Raw genomic sequence first — 22,240 nt, forward strand, 5'->3', positions numbered from 1 at the left:
AGAATTGCGAGTAAGTACTTGTTAAGAACTTAAAATCGAACTCGCTAAAGTCAAACTCGCCTAAAGAATTACTTTGTAAACTGTTTTAGTAGGTTTCAATAGTTTTAAATTTGTAATTAGTTAAGAAAGTGTACCAGTGTAAGAATTTTGTAACTCATTCCGTGATGTATTTTGTATCTAATTTTAAATTGTGATGAATAAAATGAGACTTATTTTTAAAACTATTTTTTTTATTTAGTACTTTCTTCTGCTTTAGCAAATGGCATAATAAAAAATACCGTCATATATTTCTGTAGGCTGTCGTAGTTTTGAATTATTCAAAAAATAACAGTTTTTGTAAAGCTTTGGTACTTACGACATTACTTGTTTTTGATGAAAATAATAAATTATAATTAACGGTGTTAGACATGTCCAATATTTAAAGTTTTTGATGTAATTACTTTTAATAACATCCATGATATGATATAATCGCAGGACAGCACCCGGAAGATTCGCAAGGACGTAGGAACAGTCCGGTGGTGGTGTGGTCCTATCTCACATAGTGAACGAGTGCCTTTAGACACCGGTTCCTAGGTGGCATAGCCGAGCTGCATTGTGGCTAGGGGATCTTAAGCTGGATATACAATCCACGCAGGATATTTTATTTTTGTCTGCCATACGCAATAATAATAATCAAAAAGTCAAAACACCTCGCTGAATGTTTTATATGGATTATCAGACAAGTATTAAACACGAGAAAAATAGAAATAAAAGTAAAACTCTTCTTACAGTACGTGCTATTTATGGGTAACAAATTTAATTCTTATTATAAGCTCACGACTATATCAATAGCGTTATGGAGTATGTCTTCCTACGTCCTCCGATCGCAGTTAGACCGCTGAGGGGGGCCTGTGCCCAGCAGTGGGACGTAAATAGACTGATTAAGATTATGATTACAATGGCCCCGATTCCTGCAGACACCGCCTAATTTTATTTTAAGTTATATCCGTCATTTTCATATCCGTCGAAAAGGAAAGGGACGGATGATTCACAGCTCTTAATTTTAGGAAGAATGAGTAAATGAATGAATAACCCGGGCGAATCAAAAGGTACGTCGCTGGTATGCAATTCGTTTGACGTGCTGTCTACTTAACTGTGTCGGGTTATTGACGGATGTAAAATTTTTAGACGGTTGGTTTAGATTTGTGCTTAAAATTGACGTGTGTTCCATAAATTTTATGCTTGTCGGTTATCCGTCCCTTTCCTTTTCGGCGGATAAGAAAAGGACAGATATAACTTAAAATAAAATTAGGTGGTATTTACAGGAATTAGCACCAATAAGTAAGTACTAAATCACGCATACATACATAAGCGCACGGCAATATCCCAGCGATAGTTCGAGCATTGCAAGATGAACTAAGTAAAGTACCCACACCTCACCGACAATACAATGCAAATACACTTTATTGCACCAAAATAAAAAGAACCGACCTTTCTGTTAGACCAGCGTGATAGGTGGTGAGCCGTCTATAATGGTCCAATTCTTAATGATCCAAATTCTTAGTATAATTTATGACCAAGTAGTTAACGCCCGTTGTAGAAGATCTACAATAAGTCACGTCAAAAAAAAAAACAATACTGCATTTTACAGATGAAATGATGTCACTATAATGGATTGATATCAGCAATCTTCTGTACAATAAGCAAAGAGTTAATCTGTCATAATCACCCCCCCCCCCCCCCCCCTTTACCCTTCTTCTCTCCTTATCACCCTACTTCGCCCAACTGCGCCCCTCGGCTCAGCATTCCACTAGATTTCCCCCGGGTGCTGGTAACTGCAGACGTTTGAGCCAAGTATCTCGGTGGTAATTAAAAAATGTGGATTCTTATTTCGAATTTATTTAAATCCGGGTGGAAGATTGAATCCTTACTTTTTTTAAATAAAATGTTGTATTAGCCTCTTTATATCACTGTCAACCTTGTTAATCCTCGCTTCACACAGAGCCGAGAAGCCGGTATTTTATAGAAGCAACTGCCTGTCTGACCTCCCAACTCGCGATGGGAAAACCAGCCCAATATTAGCTTAGGCATTTCTCGGGAATATGGGTTTCCTCGTGATGTTTTCCTTCACTGCTGAGCGCTTGATAATCAAACATGAATTCGATAATCATTTGATTAGGTATGGCAGACAAAAATAAAATATCCTGCGTCGATCATATATCCAGCTTAAGCTCCCCTAACCAAGTCTCTGCCGCGTCCGTCACACAATGCAGCCCGGCTATGTCTCCTGGGAACCGGTGCAGAGGGCACTCGTTCACTATGTGAAATATGGTTCGATCCAGGTGACCACATCCATCCATCCATTAGGTTAGGTCCGTGCTGGGATTGGAACCTGCGACCTCATAGTGCGAGTCAAGCGTTCTTTCAACTGGGCTACCCCGGCTTACGGACAAACAAAGGTATTTATCATTGCAAATAGCGAGGTGAAGTATTTCTGATAATGGGCCCTTGCTAAGGGCTTACTACCAGTTACAGGTAAGACGGGACGTGACTTTATTAAAATATATTTTTAAAGTATTTAGAGGACAATTTACCAATCCGGAAATTTTGTCGTCACTATGTCTGTATGTACCGGACAATTATTGCAACGTGCGACGGCAACCGCAAATGTTTAAAGTCCCGCTGTCGAGAACCAATCTTGGTTGGTACTCGCCGGTTACTCGCGCGATGCGGATGCTTAACGCCCTGGCCCAGGACAACCCGGACGTTGACCTGTACAGCTGTTCGGTGGCCAAATTCACAGATGTGGCATTTCGCTATTGTTCAAGTTAAATAATAATAATTGTTATGTCTTATATGTGTTTGTTTCAGTCGAATTGGTTTTTACTGTAATGGCTGAATGTAAAACTGTAAAAATAAATAAATAAAATAAATAAATAAAATAAATTTCGCCGATCTTTGATAAGTGTTAAAAACCAGAACTAATCTGCTGGGCACCGGTATGGTTCACCAGCCATTGAACTGGGTGCATGGTTAGGGAGTTAGGGCACACCTTTACCGTTCACCTGTTCGTATGCCATTTAGTGACACTACGCGCCGAATTATTCTGATGACGTCATAAGAATTTATCAAATTAACAAAATAACAATAGACCTTATCTGTTTTGTAATAGTGTTTTTAATTTTATTTAGTATTTACCTTAACGCTTTATGTTTTTGCCTATAATCATTGATTTATAATATATTTACCAACCCGCATTGGAGCAGCGTGGTGGAGTATGCTCCATACCCTCTCCGGTTGATTGAGAGGAGGCCTGTGCCCAGCAGTGGGACGTATATAGGCAGTTTATGTTTATGTATATAATATATGTATGTAGTACATGTTCATTAACAGAACTTACAAAATAAGATACCACTAAACGCTTAAAAAAGAGGCTTTTGTAATTATTTCTTTTTATTTTGGTGCAATAAAGTAAATTTATATTGTATTGTTTGTATACCACCATGAAGTTATGAACTTAGTCTTAAATCTTAACAACAATTAATTGTCAAACCTATTTGAAACATGCAAAAGCTAACACACTGGAACCCAAATCACTTTCAGCCAGTTTGTGAAATTGTGACACTGGCTAAGTTGATCTTCTTTACTTTCACCGAAGTATCCCCCCCCCCCCCAAGTCACGTCATAATAGCGCGCTCTGATTGGCCAAATCATGTCTCCGTCACGAGCGCAAGACATCGTTATACCGGTGATTTCTACTGAATAATATAAAATAAAATTTAAAAATATTTCTGTACGTTGCATCGGATTCTGCTATTGAATTTTGTTCTTTTATATTTAAATAAAAATAAGTGATTCTTTAGAAGTTATTGGTTAGTTTGAGTTTTAACGTGGCTTGAAGAGATTTCTTGTAGATGTTTTGATGGTAGGTATGATAGAAGGCGTGCTTGGCCTTAGCTACTATTTACCTTTAATGTAGTCGTTAATACGAGTCTAATGAGACTTTTGGCGGCTCAATTGTTTCAGACCCGAGGGTTGGGGAAAGAAGGAAAAGCACTATAATTGTTAGAGTACCTATTATCTCAAATAAAAACACATACATAAAGGTCCCGATTCTTGTATACACCTCCTAATTTTATTTTAAGTTATACCCCTCAATTTTTATCCAACAAAAAGGAAAGGGATGGATGATTGACAACTGCTAATTTTAAAATGATTGAGTGAATGGATGAATAACTCGGGCGAATAAATAAGCATCACGCTTATATGCAAACCGTCTGACGTGGGCTGTCATCTTAATTCTGTCGGATTATTGGCCAATATAAACGAGAGAGAGGGAGGGGGGCGTATGGGAGGGTTTTTTCAATTTCTGCGTAAAATTAACGTGTTTTCCACAAATTTTATCCCTGTTGATTGCCCGTCCCTTTCCATTTCGGTGGATAAGAAAATGACGGATATAACTTAAAATAAACTTAGTTGGTGTGTACAGGGGGTTAAAAAAACAATATCGAAGCAATTCATCTAAAAAAGGAATATTGCTATTTGACATTTTGTGTGCATTGCGATGAATTGTTTCGATGTGGCCTTTTTAAACCCGCTGTGATCATCAATATTCAAATTCAAATTCAAAAATATCTTTATTCAGTAGGTAAAATAGTTACACTTTGAATCGTCAATTTTTACATAACGAACGTCTCATCCGCCTAAAACTACTGCAGTTTCTCACAACCTGTATAGCTGGGGAAAAGAAGCTGCAAGAAAAACCTCGGCACAGGGCCCTAAACGTTCTTTAAAAAAATAAATAAAAAATACCTAATCTTACCGCGTTAAATCAAGAATATGAGATTCCAGATGTTTCGACACTGTAGTATTGTCTCTGTCTTACCTTTAACGGCGCTGAGCTTGTTGCCCACCATCTGCTTGGCCACGAACGCTGCCATCTTGCTTCTGTTTACCCCTTAACCTGTAGACAAACAAAATACACCATTTAAATATGTGTATTATTGGTTTGATCGTGAGCCTAACGCTCTAACCACTAGACCACGGAGGCTGTTCAAGAGGCTGTTCGATTCCCGATGGGGACATTGTCGAAATCACTTTGTGAGACTGTCCTTTGTTTGGTAAGGACTTTTTTGAATCATCTGATTGTCCGAAAAACTAAGATGATTCCCTGCTTCGGAGGGCACGTTAAGCCGTTGGTCCAGGCTATTAGTCGTAAAAACACCTCCGCCAACCCGCAGTGGAGCAGCGTGGTGGAGTATGCTCCATACCCTCTCCGGTTGATTGAGGGGAGGCCTGAGCCCAGCAGTGGGACGTATATAGGCTGTTTATGTATGTGTGTATTATTGTCTTGACAAAGCCATTAGTCCTGAACCCCAAATGTTTGGCTTAGCGGTGAAGGAATACAAAAACTTCATTTGCCGAGAAATGCGTTTCATTCAAGTAGGTGACATGACTACAGGGTGTTAGTGACATCGTAACGAAAACTTTGAGGGATGATTCAGGCTATGTTTCACAGTTGATATCAAGTGGAATTTTTCGTCGCAAAAGTAAGGAACGGAAAATAATAATAAAAAAACACTAATGTCATGAATTTTCCGACAGAAAAATCAAGATATCAACTCAAAATCATCAAGGTTGGAATCATCCCCCTCAGTATTTATTACGATGTACACCCTTAACACCCTATCTACTTGTATGGCTGTACATACAAGTGTATGTACTTGTACATATGGTGGGGACATCGTAGCAAATACTGAGGGGGATGATTCAGCTCATTATTCTGATTTAATATCAAGTGGAATTTTTCATCACAAGAGTATAGAATTTAAAATAATTTAAAATAACACAAAGACCTTTGCCCTGCAGTGGGAGATCGAGGGCTTTCAATAATATATTAATAATAAAAAAACACAAACAATATGTTTGGGATCCTAGACGAGAGAGCGGCGAGCTCTTTTTTTTTTTTGACGTGACTTATTTGCCGCAGATGGCATTAACTACTTGGCCGGACAAATGGGGAGCGCTGAAGGTTCTCACCCGGTACAACGTTTAAGACAACAGGCCTGAGGGTGCCCAGTTGGAGAGCGGCGAGCGAAGAATGAATCGGCGGTCCCCGCACTGCCCCCCTAGTGAGGTGCGTAGACAAAATACATGAATTTTGCGACGGAAAAATCTACTTTATCAACTCAGAATCATGGTCTGAATCATTTGTCACTAACATCCTCTATATTTGCTGGATTTCCCTTCGCAGATGGCTTCGGAGATGGGGCAGTCGCTTCTGTAAAAATCTTCTATTCTCAATAGTTTTATTAATGAGTATTAATATTGTCCACATTCTATGACCCTAAAACAGAATCAACGTCTGCGTCAGGTGTGCTCAATCAAGAAAGTTGCATAAAATTACGTATTTTTTCAACTTTCAAGATATTTTTTCGGTCGCAGCTGAAGTAGAAGTTTTTACTCCGATAATAAATCTTGATACTTTAGTGTCCGCAGGGATGCCGGATGGACCAAGTTTTTGCCTTAATACTATAGCTATAGTTACGTTGATCATTTTGTGGATCACAGGGTTTTCTGTTCAAATGAAATCTTCAAAAATACGACTATATTTTTTGTCGTTAAAGAAAATTACTTTATTTTGATGAATATCTACATATTTTTTATGACTTCTTCTTTTTATCAGCAAAATACCACAATATACACATACATACTTGAACTCGCGCATATTTCCCACCGGGGTAAGCAGAAACTATGGAATTCCATTTGCTTCGATTCTGACACACTTCTCTTGATTCCTCTAATTCATCAATCGTTTCATTCACACACGCCGGTAGAACATCGTCCTAAACCTTCCTTTGAAAAAGCTAATAAAATACAAAATACCTATGCTGCTTATTTATATATATATTATTTATTTATTTGTTTATTTCTTCTACGGTGGACTGGGAGAGATTTTAACATCAACGCTCTGAAGATGAAGATATTACTTTGGAATTAAGACAGTCACAGCTTTGATATTATTTACTATAACACCAGCGGCGTCCCTTCCTAAGAACATAAAACTGATTTAAAGCCTCATTTCCGACATTTAATATTACTTTATGAATGGACTGCCCCCAAAACGAGGAAATAACAATAATATACGTAACATTTATATCAATTGTTAGCACATTCTTTTCACGTAAAAATTGGTTATGTTCGATGTAAATAATCTAATCAAGTGGGAGTAGGAATCCAGCATCGAGGGTTACAAACTACCTGAAATTAACAAAACTAATCTAGGACAAGCTCTCAGTTTGCCGTTGAAAAACGATTATCTCCATAAATTGATATCATCATCAGTAATCAAAGAGCCACGCTCTTGTCGGTGTAGGATTCTCCATTCTTGTCTATCAAAGGACAATTCCTTCACTTCCTTATGAGACACGACGTTCACCTTCTCTTCGATCTGTTCCATGTAATCTATCTTGGCATAAGTCACGATTAATTTACCAACTGCACATAAGTTGGGCGGAAGGCAAGAGGGAAACCACTGCCCTATTTTTCCCTAAAAAAGTAGCATGGAAAATGCTGCACCGAAAAGAGCGTGGCTCTTAAATTGATGATGATGATGATGACATAAGTTTGTAATTAATGTTGCAAGACCTTTCTTCTTCATTTTTCTATGTTTACGGAAAGTAACCCATAGGTTTTGATTCCGTTTTTCCTTTGCCGTACGGTACCCTAAAAACCGTTGAACAGCTACCCGTCCTTCAGACAAGATACAGATACATAAACTCATGCCCGCAGTTACTTACGGGGTAAGCAGGGCTACAAGTAATGAGATGATAACTTGCAACTTTTCATACAACGGCCTAATATGGATACGGCGACAGAGGTTCAGCCATCGCCCATAACAATCATGCACACAACATAACATGCTTAACATGCTTTCTAACGAAAGGACACAATTCCGCAGTAGGTTTACTTATAACACCCTCTCGGAAACATCGAATCAAATGTTCTTTCTTGCACACAACAAATCACATTCAGATTTTTTTGTCAACAAGGTGTTTTGTTTAAAAAACATAGGAATTTTCACCATAAGTTATTATTGAGTTACTTTTAACAAATTAATTGAAAGATATCGATCAAGAAAATCATAATTATGAGAATGTTATTCTAACACTTAACGGCCTCTGTGGTCCAGTGGTTGAGCGTTGGTCTCACGATCCGGAGGCCCTGGGTTCGAATCCCGGTGGGGACATATCACAACAATAACTTTGTGATCCCTAGTTTGATTAGGACATTACAGGGTGATCAGATCGTCTCTTTCGGACAATCAGGTGATCCACCTCATAACCCACACGATAAGAAGAAGAAGAATGTTATTTTACAAAAAGCGTTTTGACTCAAGACGTACATATTATGCAGCTGAATGTGTTCCATACACTTTATTCGATCCTGGTGTAGCATGGAAGCCGCTACTTTATAAGTAATATGCACAAAGTGAAACATTAATGTCAAATGTAACATGAAACAGAAGAGAACCAGCATAAAAGTAGTTTAATCAGGTTTTAACCGGCATAAAATTAAAGTTAACGACGCTTTGAAGCGCGAGTTTAAAAGTCATTAAACTTAACAAGTGCTAACTTAACTTACATTTGGATACAAAATTAGCTAAGTCTTCTTACAGATGAGTTTATTCTTACTGATGAGTGAATTCACGCCCGTAATCCCAAATGGGTTATGCTGCGGCACTAGTAATTAGAATAAAAACTGCATATTTCTCCCATCAGATGTCGCTACTTGTTGGCAACCCCAAAATGTTAGTTTTTTTTAAAATTATTATATAAGCATGGCGATGGCAATACTGTAACATATACCTTTTTCTAATGGTGAACAATACACGCGACTCCCTAAACTTCGGCCTTTTTTCTTATTTTAACCACCCTATCGAAAGTTAAAACATTACTGTTGAGTGGTATAAAATTTTGACAGTTCCCCATACTATTATTTGGGTACAAACATATTGTATTGGTTATATTTTTACACCTTTACGTAGCGTTTACCTGCAAAATCATAGTTTAATATTTAGAAAACTAAGAAAAACTTATTTTCATTAAAACTGCCTTTATCCAACTGGCTACTTATCTTTTTCGTTACTCATCCTACATTCCACGTTGCTTCACATTTTAATGCAATGTATCACGAATCTTAGCTGGACAGTGTAGAGAGCTGTCAAAATTATTATTTAGGAACACTTAACAGTGCTGTCGTCTGCATTTGAGCTACTTTTTTATACTCATAACACAACTTGTAAAAAAATAATACCTGAATGTAAGTAGGCATTTATTTTTTTCCACATAATACGAAGTCCTAGATGGATATGATGAACCGTCTGGTAATATTATTAGAGGACGCCACAGTAACAATACAAACACAGTAGGAAAAAAAACCTTACACAAAATCACAATTATTAACAGAAACGTAAAAGGAACAGAAAAATAATAATAAAGTACAAAATAAAAAAAATACATATGTATTTTTATTTTATAAAATCAACCGCCATGTGAAATCAATGAGCGCCATCTTTGTCAAACATAGCGAACTAACAAGACGAATAGCAAGCGATGCAGTTCCATACGAATGGGACGCTAGCGCCATAGCGTTGCCATGGCAACCAACCGCGATCTATGAAAGGAAATGGAGTAGGCGATTTAGGATTTAAAATGTTAGTAGGTGTTTTTATTTAATAATTTATGAATCAATTTTAATCTGATTACTTTAGAAGATACAAGGTCTCTTTTATTATGTCTTGAATTAAAATTTGTTTAATTCATTAATAAATTATCTTTGAAATTTTATATTCTAGAAAGTGGTATTCAATGGAAATTATGACAAGTAGAATAAATAAATTCATTAGGTAATAAAACAGACTGAATATATAGTATAAATTACGTACGTAAATAGCGTATATAAGTCTTACTGCTTGGCACAGGCCTCCCCTTATTCAGTTACCTTAATTACCATTTTGTACAGAGCTCATGTTAGTTTCCTCGAACCGAAGTTTCTGGTAAACAAAACCATTCAAAAGTCGCACGATCGAAACATAACTATTACAACAACGACAATCAGCGATAACGACAACGACGACGGCCATAACAACGAGTCGTTGTCAACACTTTATTACTGACCATTACCGTCCAGATGCCAAAATAGTATAACTGTAAATTTTATAGTTTCCAATTTGCCAAGTGATTAACTTTGAAATTGAGAGATTTTAATCGTAATTATCGTAAAATGTTAATTCCAGAACAATTATTATTTTAATGACCTAATCGACTCTTATTTTATATAATTATAAGGATATTTTCATTAAAATCATAGTACTTACTAGAGTATTATTATTTTCAGTACGAAAAACATGCTGAGATAGCTCAGAAAAAGAAGCGGTGGCTTAGAAAATAATCTCTAAGTGCTTAAACTCGTTTTTTTTTACTTAAAGTGCTTGGTTGGATTCTAAGGACGTACTATTATTATTATTTGAAAAGAAAAGATGCAGTCCGAATGGCCCCTGCGACCTAGCAAGATCTATTGTGAACAAAACCTTTAATAAAAAAAAAATCCTGTAGACCGATCCATTCGATGAGATCTAGCGTCTTTTTGGGAGGAAGCTTCATAACTTCCGGAAGCTTCTACTGTGTATGAGAGCCTCACAGCTGCACAGCAATGACGTCTCATCCTCCTTTAAACAGAATCTGTGTAAAGAGCACTCGGTCAGCTCCATTCTATGTAGGTACTTGTTGAGTTTGCGATGCCCTGTGAATCCTGTAATGGCCCTTATTAAGATTCTTACCCGCCCGCTTGTAAACCGCTTAATCTTGCTTTTCTTACATAAAGTGCTTGGTTGCTATGAACGTACAGTACGTTTTTCTGGAAACTACCTAGTCTCGGGTTAGTGAGAATAGTTAATGGGTATCACGTGTTCAGCCCACGTTATAAACCGAAGATAAAAAATATGGTAAGAAAACAGATCCCACACAGAGTGAAATAGTATCTAAACATCAAAGATTGTCTGGAGGGGATTGCTACTCAAGATCAAAGTCACATTTATTGCTCTTTATTTATATCTGTATTCCTGTGTGTGTAATAAAGTATTTTTGTCCAATTGATCACCTGTTGACGATCTCTATGGTGTCATAGTTAGACACTAATCAAACCCGAGGTCCCGGATTTGATTTTAACTTTTCTTGACAATGATCTGGACATTTACCCTTCCCGCAGTTGTGTAGAATGGTCAAAGTATTCTCAGTATTCCCTTAAATGTATGAAAGAGGATTGTGTGGCTGTGAAATGTGTAATAGACCCTTTATAAAGCCAAATAATCGTTTCCACAAAAAAAGAAGTCCCGTTTTTTACTTTTCAATTGATACCCATATTTCAATCACGTAGCTTCTAAAAAGGGGATTTCTATCATCAATTCCCAAATGACAACAAAAACGTAGATACGTAATTCTCTAAGAGAGATGTCATAGAAACGACGACGCCTTTCGTTTGTCGTCGGATCGCACTCGCGGGAGAAAACTTAGTCCGTTCCGCTATTATGTAGTTTTTCATTAGAGAAGATCGTTCCCTAAGGAGTGCCAGTTGAAACGTGGACGTTGAAGGAATATAGAGGACGACCAGAGGTCTAAAGCTTGTGCTTCATGAACGACAGATTGAGCTCCCGTTTTGAGAATTCTGGTCCTGTTTTATAGAGGTGGAGTGTAGGTCTTAGTGAAATTAAACGGTTGTGTTCTAGTTTCTAGTTTTAGGTTTTATATCCGTCAGCTGTTTAAAAGTACTCAAGGGTGAAAAAAAAAATTTTTTTTTATGTACTTATCATAACAGAAGGTTACGATTATACTCCTGATAGGGTAGATAAGAGGTACATTGGATGTACGCAAGGTGAACTGTGTATGTTTCCCATTAGACCAACGTGAAATGTGATGGGCCATATGTTTAGTCAAGGCAACTGTGTTAGTGGAATTCCGTGGCTAATGCATGTATATGTTAAAAATTCTATTTGAGAACATTATGTACTTATTAAATGCTCGTGGCCCATTGAGCTACAAGTAATGTGACAAAACAACTAACAGCCTTTAAACAAATAACAAATCCGTGTTACAGAACAGTAGGACAGCTTTTAGGTAAAAACGGCTTTACTCACCAATAATAATGGATTAACATTATTTATAGTACGAGTACCATTGTTCAATCGTGAGCTTAGCCCAGTTTAATGATAAAACGTCCGAGAGATTATTCCTTCAACAAGTACACAGAACAAGATTAGAGTGGAGAAATAAAACAACAATTCAAGTTACACAAAGGTCCGTGTGTGGCCACGAAGTACGAGTAGGAAATTATTAATCATTCCGTGCCGCCGCGCCGTCCGCCGCACGATTCAGGAAATTAATCTTTATGGAGAAGAATGCTCGCTCGAGCATTCCCTTCACTGGCTTTCATGTAATAAATCGTAAGAATTTAATAGTTGTGGCGGTAGGCAGGGTAGTGAGGCTAGTAAACTCTAGTTTCTATCGTGGTTAACATGAAAATACACTGACGTGTATGGTAAAAATCATTGGAAAATACATAGAATCCGTTCAGCATACTGGTAAGCATAATTTCGTACACGACATAAAAACCGACTAAGGAATTATTTTGAGTAACATACAAGATAATGTTTTATGTATTTATAAGAAAGATGGGCTGGTAGTCTGACAGCATACGCATTATCTTCCCTTGATGACTTATGCATCTGCCTACCCCCATACGGATTAAAGGCGTAGTTTTCATTTTTTTTCCTGAGATTATATGGATGTGATTCTTCATTAAATGATCAGGATAGCTAATTACCTGTTTTTTTTCCTCAAATAAAAAATACGAAAAAGATAGCCTACTTACTCCACGCCAAGGTTTTATTTTTATACCTCTATGGCGCACGCGCGGTAGAGCGTAGTAACTTTTACGGCCAATAGAGGGCGCTTTATTACTGGAGTTTTACTTCGCTCTCGTAGGATTACCTGCACTTGAAAAGGCTTCCTGTGTTTAATATAAAACAAGTTTTCATTTTAGTGCAATGTAAGCACTGTGTACCTATTATGCTGTGTATATCAATATTTTACGTTTTATGTTTATTTTTATTTTTTTAAAGAACGTCTAGGGCCCTGTGCCGAGGTTTTTCTTGCAGCTTCTTTTCCCCGGCTATACAGGTTGTGAGAAGCTGCAGTAGTTTTAGGCGGATGAGACGTTCGTTATGTAAAATTGACGATTCAAAGTGTAACTATGTTACTACTGAATAAAGATATTTTTGAATTTGAATTTGAATATAAAAAAAAATTGTCTTTGAAGTGATAAAGTTTTAATCACTTTTATTCTTCTATGACAGACATGTCGTAAAAGTGATATACGCCAATAGTAATATTTATACTTACATCAATGGGTAGAGAGATTGTGGCCCATCTGACATAACAATAAAAGTGAATTATCAGTTATCGTCGGCTTACAGTGATAAGCACGGAAGCTTACTTTATGTAAAAAAGCTTATTATAAGATTAATGACTACCTAAATGATAAAAATGTCTGGTATTGAATGTGTTCCTCCAGTTATTGAATAACTTGTAATGTACCCTCATTGATTTAAAAGATGTGTTGCTGTTGCAGTTTCTTGTCATTTCTTCTCCTCAGCCATAACACCTTGCGAAATGACGTAAATTCAAAAATGTTACATTGACCTTCAACAAGTTTATCCATGATAATTACGTTGAATAAATGATTCTGATTTCTGATTTCTGAGCGCTTTTTTTAACAAATCACACTCGGATGTAATTTTTGTAAATGTCATGATTTCGTTTATTTTTAATTTATTTGAGTTTACCCATAACAAAAAATAGTAGTTTTTATTAGTTTTGAACTGGCAACAATTTTGAGCGTGGTGGAAAAAGTAGAGAAGGGTGAAAACCGGTCAGTTGGGCGGGCAGTTAGTTCCGAACACTTGAGCTGGAAGGTTGTGAAAACTAAGTCTGTAACGTTGTGTCTCAGGTGTAATAAAAGTGAATTTAACAGTCTGAGAATCTTTCATTTTATAAACAAAACCTCGCATCAGACACGCTAGTTTCAATCCAAGTAATTTGTAGTCTCCATTTTTAAATGGATTGATTCATCATCTTCAAGTGGGCAATGGATGGCGCTTTACGACATCCGGCGTATTATATTCACTTGAATTCCAGTCTGTAGTGTAGTTAAAACACATAATAACGGGTTCTTATCGCGTTTAAAGCAGGGATATGAGACACATGACACATGAAATGTTGTTAAAACAATGTTGTGTAGTTTCTTCATAATAAATATTAAGGGCCATAAGTTAAGATTGAACTTCAAAATCTGTCTAATAAGAACTAAGAAATAACATTAAGTCGAAATATTACGACTCTGACGAGATGTAAAACGTAAAACGGAACGCAGAAATGTAAAAACGAGCGAGTTGTATATATGTCTCTTTGTCTGTAGGTATAGGATAATGGTTAGAATTAGAACCACTATTCTGTAGAATAGAGGAAACAGAGAAGTATCTAATTTTTCGAATGTACGTAGTGCACTCACTCGTACAGTCATGAGCAATATCATGTATCCACTTTAGAACCCTGTCGCACTAACATATTTGACATTTTAATGAGGCTTACGGTTTAATTTGTTAAAAAGTTAATGTGACATGGCATCAAAGTGTATACATAATATTTTATTACTACTCGTGACCGTACTTCAATAGCAAATGTAAATGCAACTTTACTTCTGGTGACTTTAAGCTCTACCTACCCCGTTACCATTACTGGGCACGAAGGAACAATACATAACAGGGACAAGCTATGACCCGCACCAAGCGCACAGCCAAACATTTTACTAACAAATGGGATTGCTATTCGCTAAATGCCGTATTGAAAGCTCGCCGCGGATTGCATACTGCTAAATGCATGGCTCGCAATGTAGGGTGGCCAGGAAGTTGGGCTTTTTCTAAATAATTTCACTAATAGACATTTTATATTTGACTTATTGTAGATTTGCCGCAGATAGCATGAACTACTTGAGCGGATAAAAGGCACCCGCTGAGGGCTCTCACCCAGTACAAAATTTTAAGACAACAAGTCTGAGGGTGCCCACTTCGGCGCGAACCTTGGTTCATCCATGAAGCATGAAGAAGCACTTGGAAGGCTAGCATGGTAGTCGCAACTGATCCGAACTGACTCACTGCGTTGCTTATCAGCAATTAGGGCTTCTCTATGCCTACCATTAGGCATAGTCGAGCCAACATATTTGGCCATTACAAAAAAAAAACCATCGCAAGATGAACAAAGTACTCTCACCTTACATGGCTTTCTTTTAGACGAAAGTAACAGGTGGCGAGCAGTATTGTCGTCGAGCCTACTGTATTAGTTAAAACTGCAATTAAGATAAAAAACTCATTGGCGCATGTTCACTACCGGGGATCAAACCAGCGCTCCCCGATTAAGAAGCAAACCGGTTTACCACACGGCCGCAGTGAAATTAAAATATTTCTTACTAATATTATAAATGGGAAAGTTTGTGAGTATGGATGTTTGGATGTTTGTTACTTTTTCACGCAAAAACTACTGAAAGGATTTTAATGAAACTTTACAATAATGTAGCTTATGCATCAGAATAACACACAGGCTTTAACAATTAATAAAATTTGGAAATTCTTACCGCGGAAACCGAAAACCACGCGGACGAAGTCGCGGGCGGTCGCTAGTTCTAAATAAAAGTCCAATTAAAGCAAAAAAGTATGGTCACCGCGCTTGTGTACCAATTGCGGAGCGCTCTAGATGTGAGATCGATGAGTTTTGTATGCACGTTCGGTGAATAATTTTAAATGCGGGATCGGAGCGGGGTTGCATCCCGGTCGGATAGGGATTGACTTTCTGGCTTACTGCCAGACAATTTAGTTGGCAAATGTATTGAAATTGGCATATAAATCTCTGTTTTGATCGTACGGGTGTCATTGTTTAGAGATACACGTTGTTGTTATGTTACGTGTATGGCCTCGACATATATGTATGTATGACGTGACATTTGCATTGGCTAGACATACTCAGGCCTGTTGTCTTCTTTTAACCCTTTCACGGGCAGTGATCATGGGTCATTGATGGTACATAATAGGTAATATGACACCTTGGGATCGGAATGTCATTAGACGTTATGTCCTTCAAAGTTTGAACCGGGTGAGAGCCCTCAGCGCTTCCCATTTGTCTGGCCAAGTAGTTAATGCAAAACATTTTCGGCAATTCTACAATACGTCACGTCAAAAAAATAGTTTCATTTGTATCGCGGCATGTAACAAGAAGAATAAGAATAAGAATAAACCACGGGCAACAATTAACAGGCCGAGTAATATACTATAAGATAAACAACCTATATACGTCCCATTGCACAGGGTTGATGGGGTTGGTAATCCACTTCACAACCCACACGATAAAAGAATTAACCGTGATGTATGGAGCATACTCCACCACGCTGCTCCACTGCAGGTTCGCGGAGGTGTTTCTTTACGGATAAATATATTACATCTTGTAATATAATGTCTTGGTGGCATTTTCTACTTGGCCGGGCAAATGGAGAGCCCTGAGGGCTCTAACATAGTAAAACTCGCTAATTAAGAAAATTCACGGATCCTTCGCTAAAAGCTTCCTTAAAAGAATAGTTTTAAAATGATAGCCAATTAAATTGTTTTAAAACTAATGGATAGCAGCTTTAAGTTGTCTTCAGATAGTTTGTGGCTCTGTCCACCCTGTTAGGGATTTCAAGCGTGAAACGTGAAGACATTAGTAGTAATACAAGTAGTTTTTGTTTCGCATTTTATCTCCTCTACTTTCATAAAGCTTTGTCGTAACTTTAAGTCGATCGTCTCCGTTATACGCAAATATTAGCTTTAAAATAAAACATTACACTTCCATCAAAATATAACACAAATTTCCAACATACATCATCCCCCTAGCATTACCCCGTTTTTCACAGGGTCCGCTTACCTAACCTGAAGATTTTTCAGGTCCGGTTTTTTACAGAAGCGTCTGCCTATCTGACCTTCCAACCCGCGAAGGAAAAACCAGCCCAATACAGGTTAGGTCACATACCTCCGAAAATGCATTTCACGGGAATGTGGGTTTCTTTACGATGTTTTCCTTAACATCTGAGCACGTGATAATCATTTATGATCCAAATATTAATTCGAAAACAAATTCGATAATCATTTGTTTGGCCCTGTGTTGGATTTGAACATAACACACAAACATACAAATTTCCAATATAATCAACAGAAAAAACAACCTAATTTTTGAGCATATATTTAAGTTATCCTCTGACAAAACAATCTCTGCGGCCGTGACCCAATTACGAGGGTTAGAGCTGATCCACACCGAACGAACGTACTGGAATGAATGCGAAGTCATCGAGTGAACGCACACCGTCGCATACCGCCCCCTTATAGTGAAAAGAAAATTACATTCTTATGGGCCATGGTAACCCAGTTGGCAGAACGCTTGCCTCTCACTTTGAGGTCGCAGGTTCGAATCCAACACACTTGTGCGTATCCCGGTGGGGACATGTCACAAACATCACTTTGTGACCCCTAGTTTGGTTAGGACATTACAGGCTGACCGCGTGATTATCCGAAAGTAAGGTCTCTGTTTCGGAAAGCACGTGAAGCCGTTGGTCCCGGTTACTACTTACTGATGTAAGTGTGTAATCGTGACATGAGTCATGTCAAGGGCTTTTGGCGTTTCAATAATAACCCTGACACGTGGGGTTGATGAGGTTGGTATTCATCCCAAAAATTGTGGGATTACTCAATGTAATTGTGAATAATATGTAAATTGTTGTGTGTGGAAATAAAAAAAATATGGGCCGGTCTCAAGTAGCTTATCTTTATGTTGTCGTCTTTCGAAACTGTTACTAATACTAGGTTAAGCTTTCTGTTACTAACAAAATATGGACTAGTTTCCGAAATAAATATTTTGAATTGAATTAAGTACTAGTGAGTTTGAAGGTCCGCAACTCCAGCAGGCGACAATTCATTCCTCAGTTTAGTTGCTCGTGGCAGAAAGTGTCTAAAACACACAGTTGTTCACACGTTGCACATGTTGTTGGTTCGTTTCAAAACATGTGATGTGGATAGGGCTTTACACGTTATGTGACGTCATGCACGTAACATTTTGCGGTGCCGAGTAAAATAATATGTTATTCCGGGAAACCCGCGTGTGTTCCACAATTTGGATGAAATATCTCACGTTATTTTCATTGGGAATTTTATTTTGGAAAGCTATAAATTGTTTCATAATACCGGAATTCTTTTAAGGGGAGTGTAATACACGGTGTTAGTGACACCGTAACGAATACTGAGGGGAATGATTCAGACCATGATTCTGAGTTAATATCAAGTTGAATTTTCCGTCGCAAAATTCTTGTTCTTTTTGTTTTTTTGTTAAGTGTATTCAATTCTATACTTTTGCGACGGAAATTTCTACTTGGTATTAACTCAGAATAATGAGCTGAATCACCCCCCTCAGTATTCGTTACCGATGTCACTAACTCACCCCCATCCCGTATACGTATGTAAAGGTGCGTACAAGTGCGTATGAGTGTTAGTAACACCGTAACAAGTACTGAGGGGGATGATTCAGACCATGATTCTCAGTTAATATTCATGAAGCTTTAAATTTTCTAAATTATTTTCAGTTCCATACTTTTGCGAAGGGATATTCCACTTGATATCAATTCAGAATTATGGTCTCAATAATCCCTCAAAATTTCGTTACGATGTGACTAAAACCCTGTATAAAGTTTGAATTGAAACCGGTCACTTTAATGTAGGTAAATTGAATAATAAAGTGTAACTGGAAGAAATTCCAATTAGGCATAAGCTCTCCTATGATTTATGTAAAGATAAATATTATGTATAAAGATCTTTTGTATTTTAGAGCAATAAAGAGCATACAAATAAACAAATGATAAAACCTATTGTTAAAAATTGAGAAAGATACTTAGTATAAAATTTGAGATTATTAAAATTAGAAATATTGTAACGGGTAAATGTTTTCAATATTTTTAGTTTTGTGAGTGTTTACCTATGAGCAGCGATGTGGAGTGGGCATAGCTAATTGACACGTACAATGTATATAAGCTGGTTATGTTAATGTTGAGAAATATTTAGGTGAACATACAAAAAACGTTTTATCAAAATTGGTCAAGTCGTTTTGGTTTTTTGGGAGACTAACGCACAACAATTGAATTGTATTATTTCAAATATAATCTCTCAGATTACGCTTTACCGAGAAGAACTGGGCACCTACAGGCCTGTTGTTTTAAACTTTTGTACAGGGTGAGAGCCATCACCGCTCTCTATCTGTCCGACCAATTAGGCAAACCTATAATAAGTCACAACAATACAAAATACCCGCAGAAAGCTTTGTTTTCCGACACATCCCCTATAACGGACATTCGGATACAGGCAAAGGTGTTAGTTTAACAAGTGACATATCGTTGCAACGTGTTGACAAGTGTGAAGACAAATCGCCTGTCAAACCGATTGGTCGTTCGGTTCGACTTGTGTTTTATCTTTTTTTTCTAACAAGTCCTTTATTAAATAAAAGATATAAAAAAAAAAAAAAAAAAAAATCTTTTTTTCCTTGTTTGATCTTTGTAAGGAAGTAGATTAAGTAAGAGCTTTGGAAGTTTAAGAACATGTTTAGGTGAATTTTGGAGAAGACGTTGTGGTCTTGTGGTCAATAGTCACTGTGGTCCAGTGGTACAATAGTCACTATGGTCCTGTGGTACAATAGTCACTATGGTCTAGTGGTACAATAGTCACTATGGTCCTGTGGTACAATAGTCACTATGGTCCAGTGGTACAATAGACATTGTGGTCCTGTGCTACAATAGTCGCTGTGGTTCTGTGGTACACAGGCTTGCTTCTCAAATGGGGAACGCCAGTTCAAATCCTGGTACCAGACTTGTATCATTTATTAATTTATCTTAAGTGCAGTTTTCACTAAACATAGTAGGCTCGATCTTATATGGTGATACAGCTCACCACCTATCTCGTTGGTCTAATAGAAAGCTCGGTGAGGCGTGGGTTTATCTTGCGATGGATGTACGTCTGACTATTGCGAACTTCTGTTTGAAAATACAATCATTTGATATTCACCTCTCGTGTGGGTTGTGAGTTCAATGACCGACCTCATCTACTCTAGCGTCATGGTTACTCTAGCGGGTTGTCAAAAGCCTGACTCATTTATCTCACCTAATAGCAATTTCCAACAGGACACTTCCTAATGCGCCGCGGGCTACATTCATTCTTCGATCGGGGACAAAGGGTCAGCATTAGCATTTAAATGAGACCCACTGCCGCTTTGTAGGCAAAAATGTGTCAAGGAACCCCTTGCAAGTAGTAGAGGGAGGGATAATTGGCAGATTTTTGGGAAAGTCTGTGATTTACTTTTTAATAAGATTGATGTCTGTCCGCTTAGGGTCCGCCCGTCCTCTCTCCTCAATATCTCCACTTACATACGTAACCTGTCCTTAATTGCTAATGGAGTGAGCAGAGACAAGTAATCAATAGACAATTTGCGGTTCACTTTTACATGAATAACGGTATGGGGAAAGGAAAACGCTCATAATAAAATAGTCCATCAAGTTAGAAGCATATAAGAAGACCAGCGCGCGACTCTTTCTCGCCTCGACATACGTCACCTGTCACTCTCTCACAGTACTGCACAGAAAGAGACAGATGATCTGTGTCGCGGCGAGAAAGAGTCGCGTGCTTACGGTGCTAAGCCCGCTAGTATGCTCAATCGACGTATGCTTTACCATTAAATTGGCATCTCCAACATTCCAAGGACGTAAATTTTATTATTCAAAATTAGATGAACTACTGACTAACGTATTTAATTACTATTATTTATCACATATGTAAAAAAACATTAAAACTGTACGTAAATCTCTTACTAAAAGTTCAAAATTTCCTTGCAAAGTAAATTAAAAACATTGGATGTGGCAACGCAGGGCGGGATGACGTCAGCTGGGCTAACCTTGAAATGCTAGCTGTCACTTTTGAGCATACCTGGCTTCTTATACCATGGTTAGGAGAATCTTTCTGTCAGTGTTAACTACATACATATGAGAAGAGTGTTGAGTATAAATTTGGATGGATATAGGGGTAGAAGACGACCCAAGAAAGTGTGGAAGGATTGTGTAAAAAGGGGTATGTGTGAAAGATGAGTACTGAGTTAACGAATAACAGAGGAGGTTGGTAATAAGCTCCCTAAGTATTTAAGAGATGAAACTAAAAATAATTTATTTATAAAAAATCTAAAAACTATGCTAATTAAAAAGAGCTAATTATACAGTAGACGAATTTTTAAATGATAAGTTTTAATTTTAATACACACTTCCTATCTGCCCTTCAACGTTGCTGTGCCCTACAGGGTCCATGCCTATGTAACACCCCATTGTATTACATGGAATGCAATAAATAATTGAGAATTGTATTCCACCCCACGCGTTGGAGGGAATCTGATAAAGAAGCGGAATTAATTTCTGATTTGGAAATCCCAGAATTAGTTTTACAAAAAAGCAACTCGTTTCCACTATTCTATTATGTTTACCTACACAATTTCACGGCTTGACCCTCTTAATAAACTACAAAAGCGACTCCATAACAAAATAATGTTGTCCAATCCTCCATCGTAAGGTAAGGCATCGTTTCAATATATTAAAAGCCTCTGAAACGGCCCTCAGTCACGCGACGTCTTTCGTGAAGGCCATCTTATCAACGATACGGTCACAGTGTAGTAAAAACAGTAGTGTAACACGAAGGAAATAAAATGTAAAAACAGCAGCATTGCGTTCGTATGCCCGAAGGGGTAACCAGAAGTTCACCTTTGCATATAGTACAATACAATACAAAAAAAATAATCTTTATTGCACTTAAATCATATTAAATTACACCCAATAAAATACACCCACTCTTCGCCAGCTATGTTTAAGTCCCATGTAATAAGTGGCGAGCCTTTTGACACTAATCGGCCACAAATCCAGGAAACTACTTTATATAAATTATTTGTAATCCAAACATGAATTCAAACTCAGTGTCAAATGAAAATTATACATAAATACAGTCTATAAATCCCACTGCTCGACACAGACTTAAAGCAACCAGGGGGAACCATGC

General features: G+C 37.5%; 1 protein-coding gene across 5 annotated transcripts in view; it reads right to left on the reverse strand.

The window, feature by feature from the left end:
* LOC126377240 (complexin) overlaps positions 1-22,240 on the reverse strand; it is a 450,369-nt gene that overhangs the window by 167,161 nt on the left and 260,968 nt on the right. For all 5 annotated transcript variants that reach the window (XM_050024950.1, XM_050024956.1, XM_050024952.1 and 2 more), the window contains one exon: positions 4,865-4,942. In XM_050024950.1, the coding sequence (XP_049880907.1) occupies positions 4,865-4,919 (55 nt within the window). In that variant the 5' untranslated portion in view covers positions 4,920-4,942. The remainder of the gene's footprint in view (positions 1-4,864; positions 4,943-22,240) is intronic.

This window comes from Pectinophora gossypiella, chromosome 22, assembly GCF_024362695.1.
Source record: "Pectinophora gossypiella chromosome 22, ilPecGoss1.1, whole genome shotgun sequence".
Lineage (NCBI taxonomy): Eukaryota > Metazoa > Arthropoda > Insecta > Lepidoptera > Gelechiidae > Pectinophora > Pectinophora gossypiella.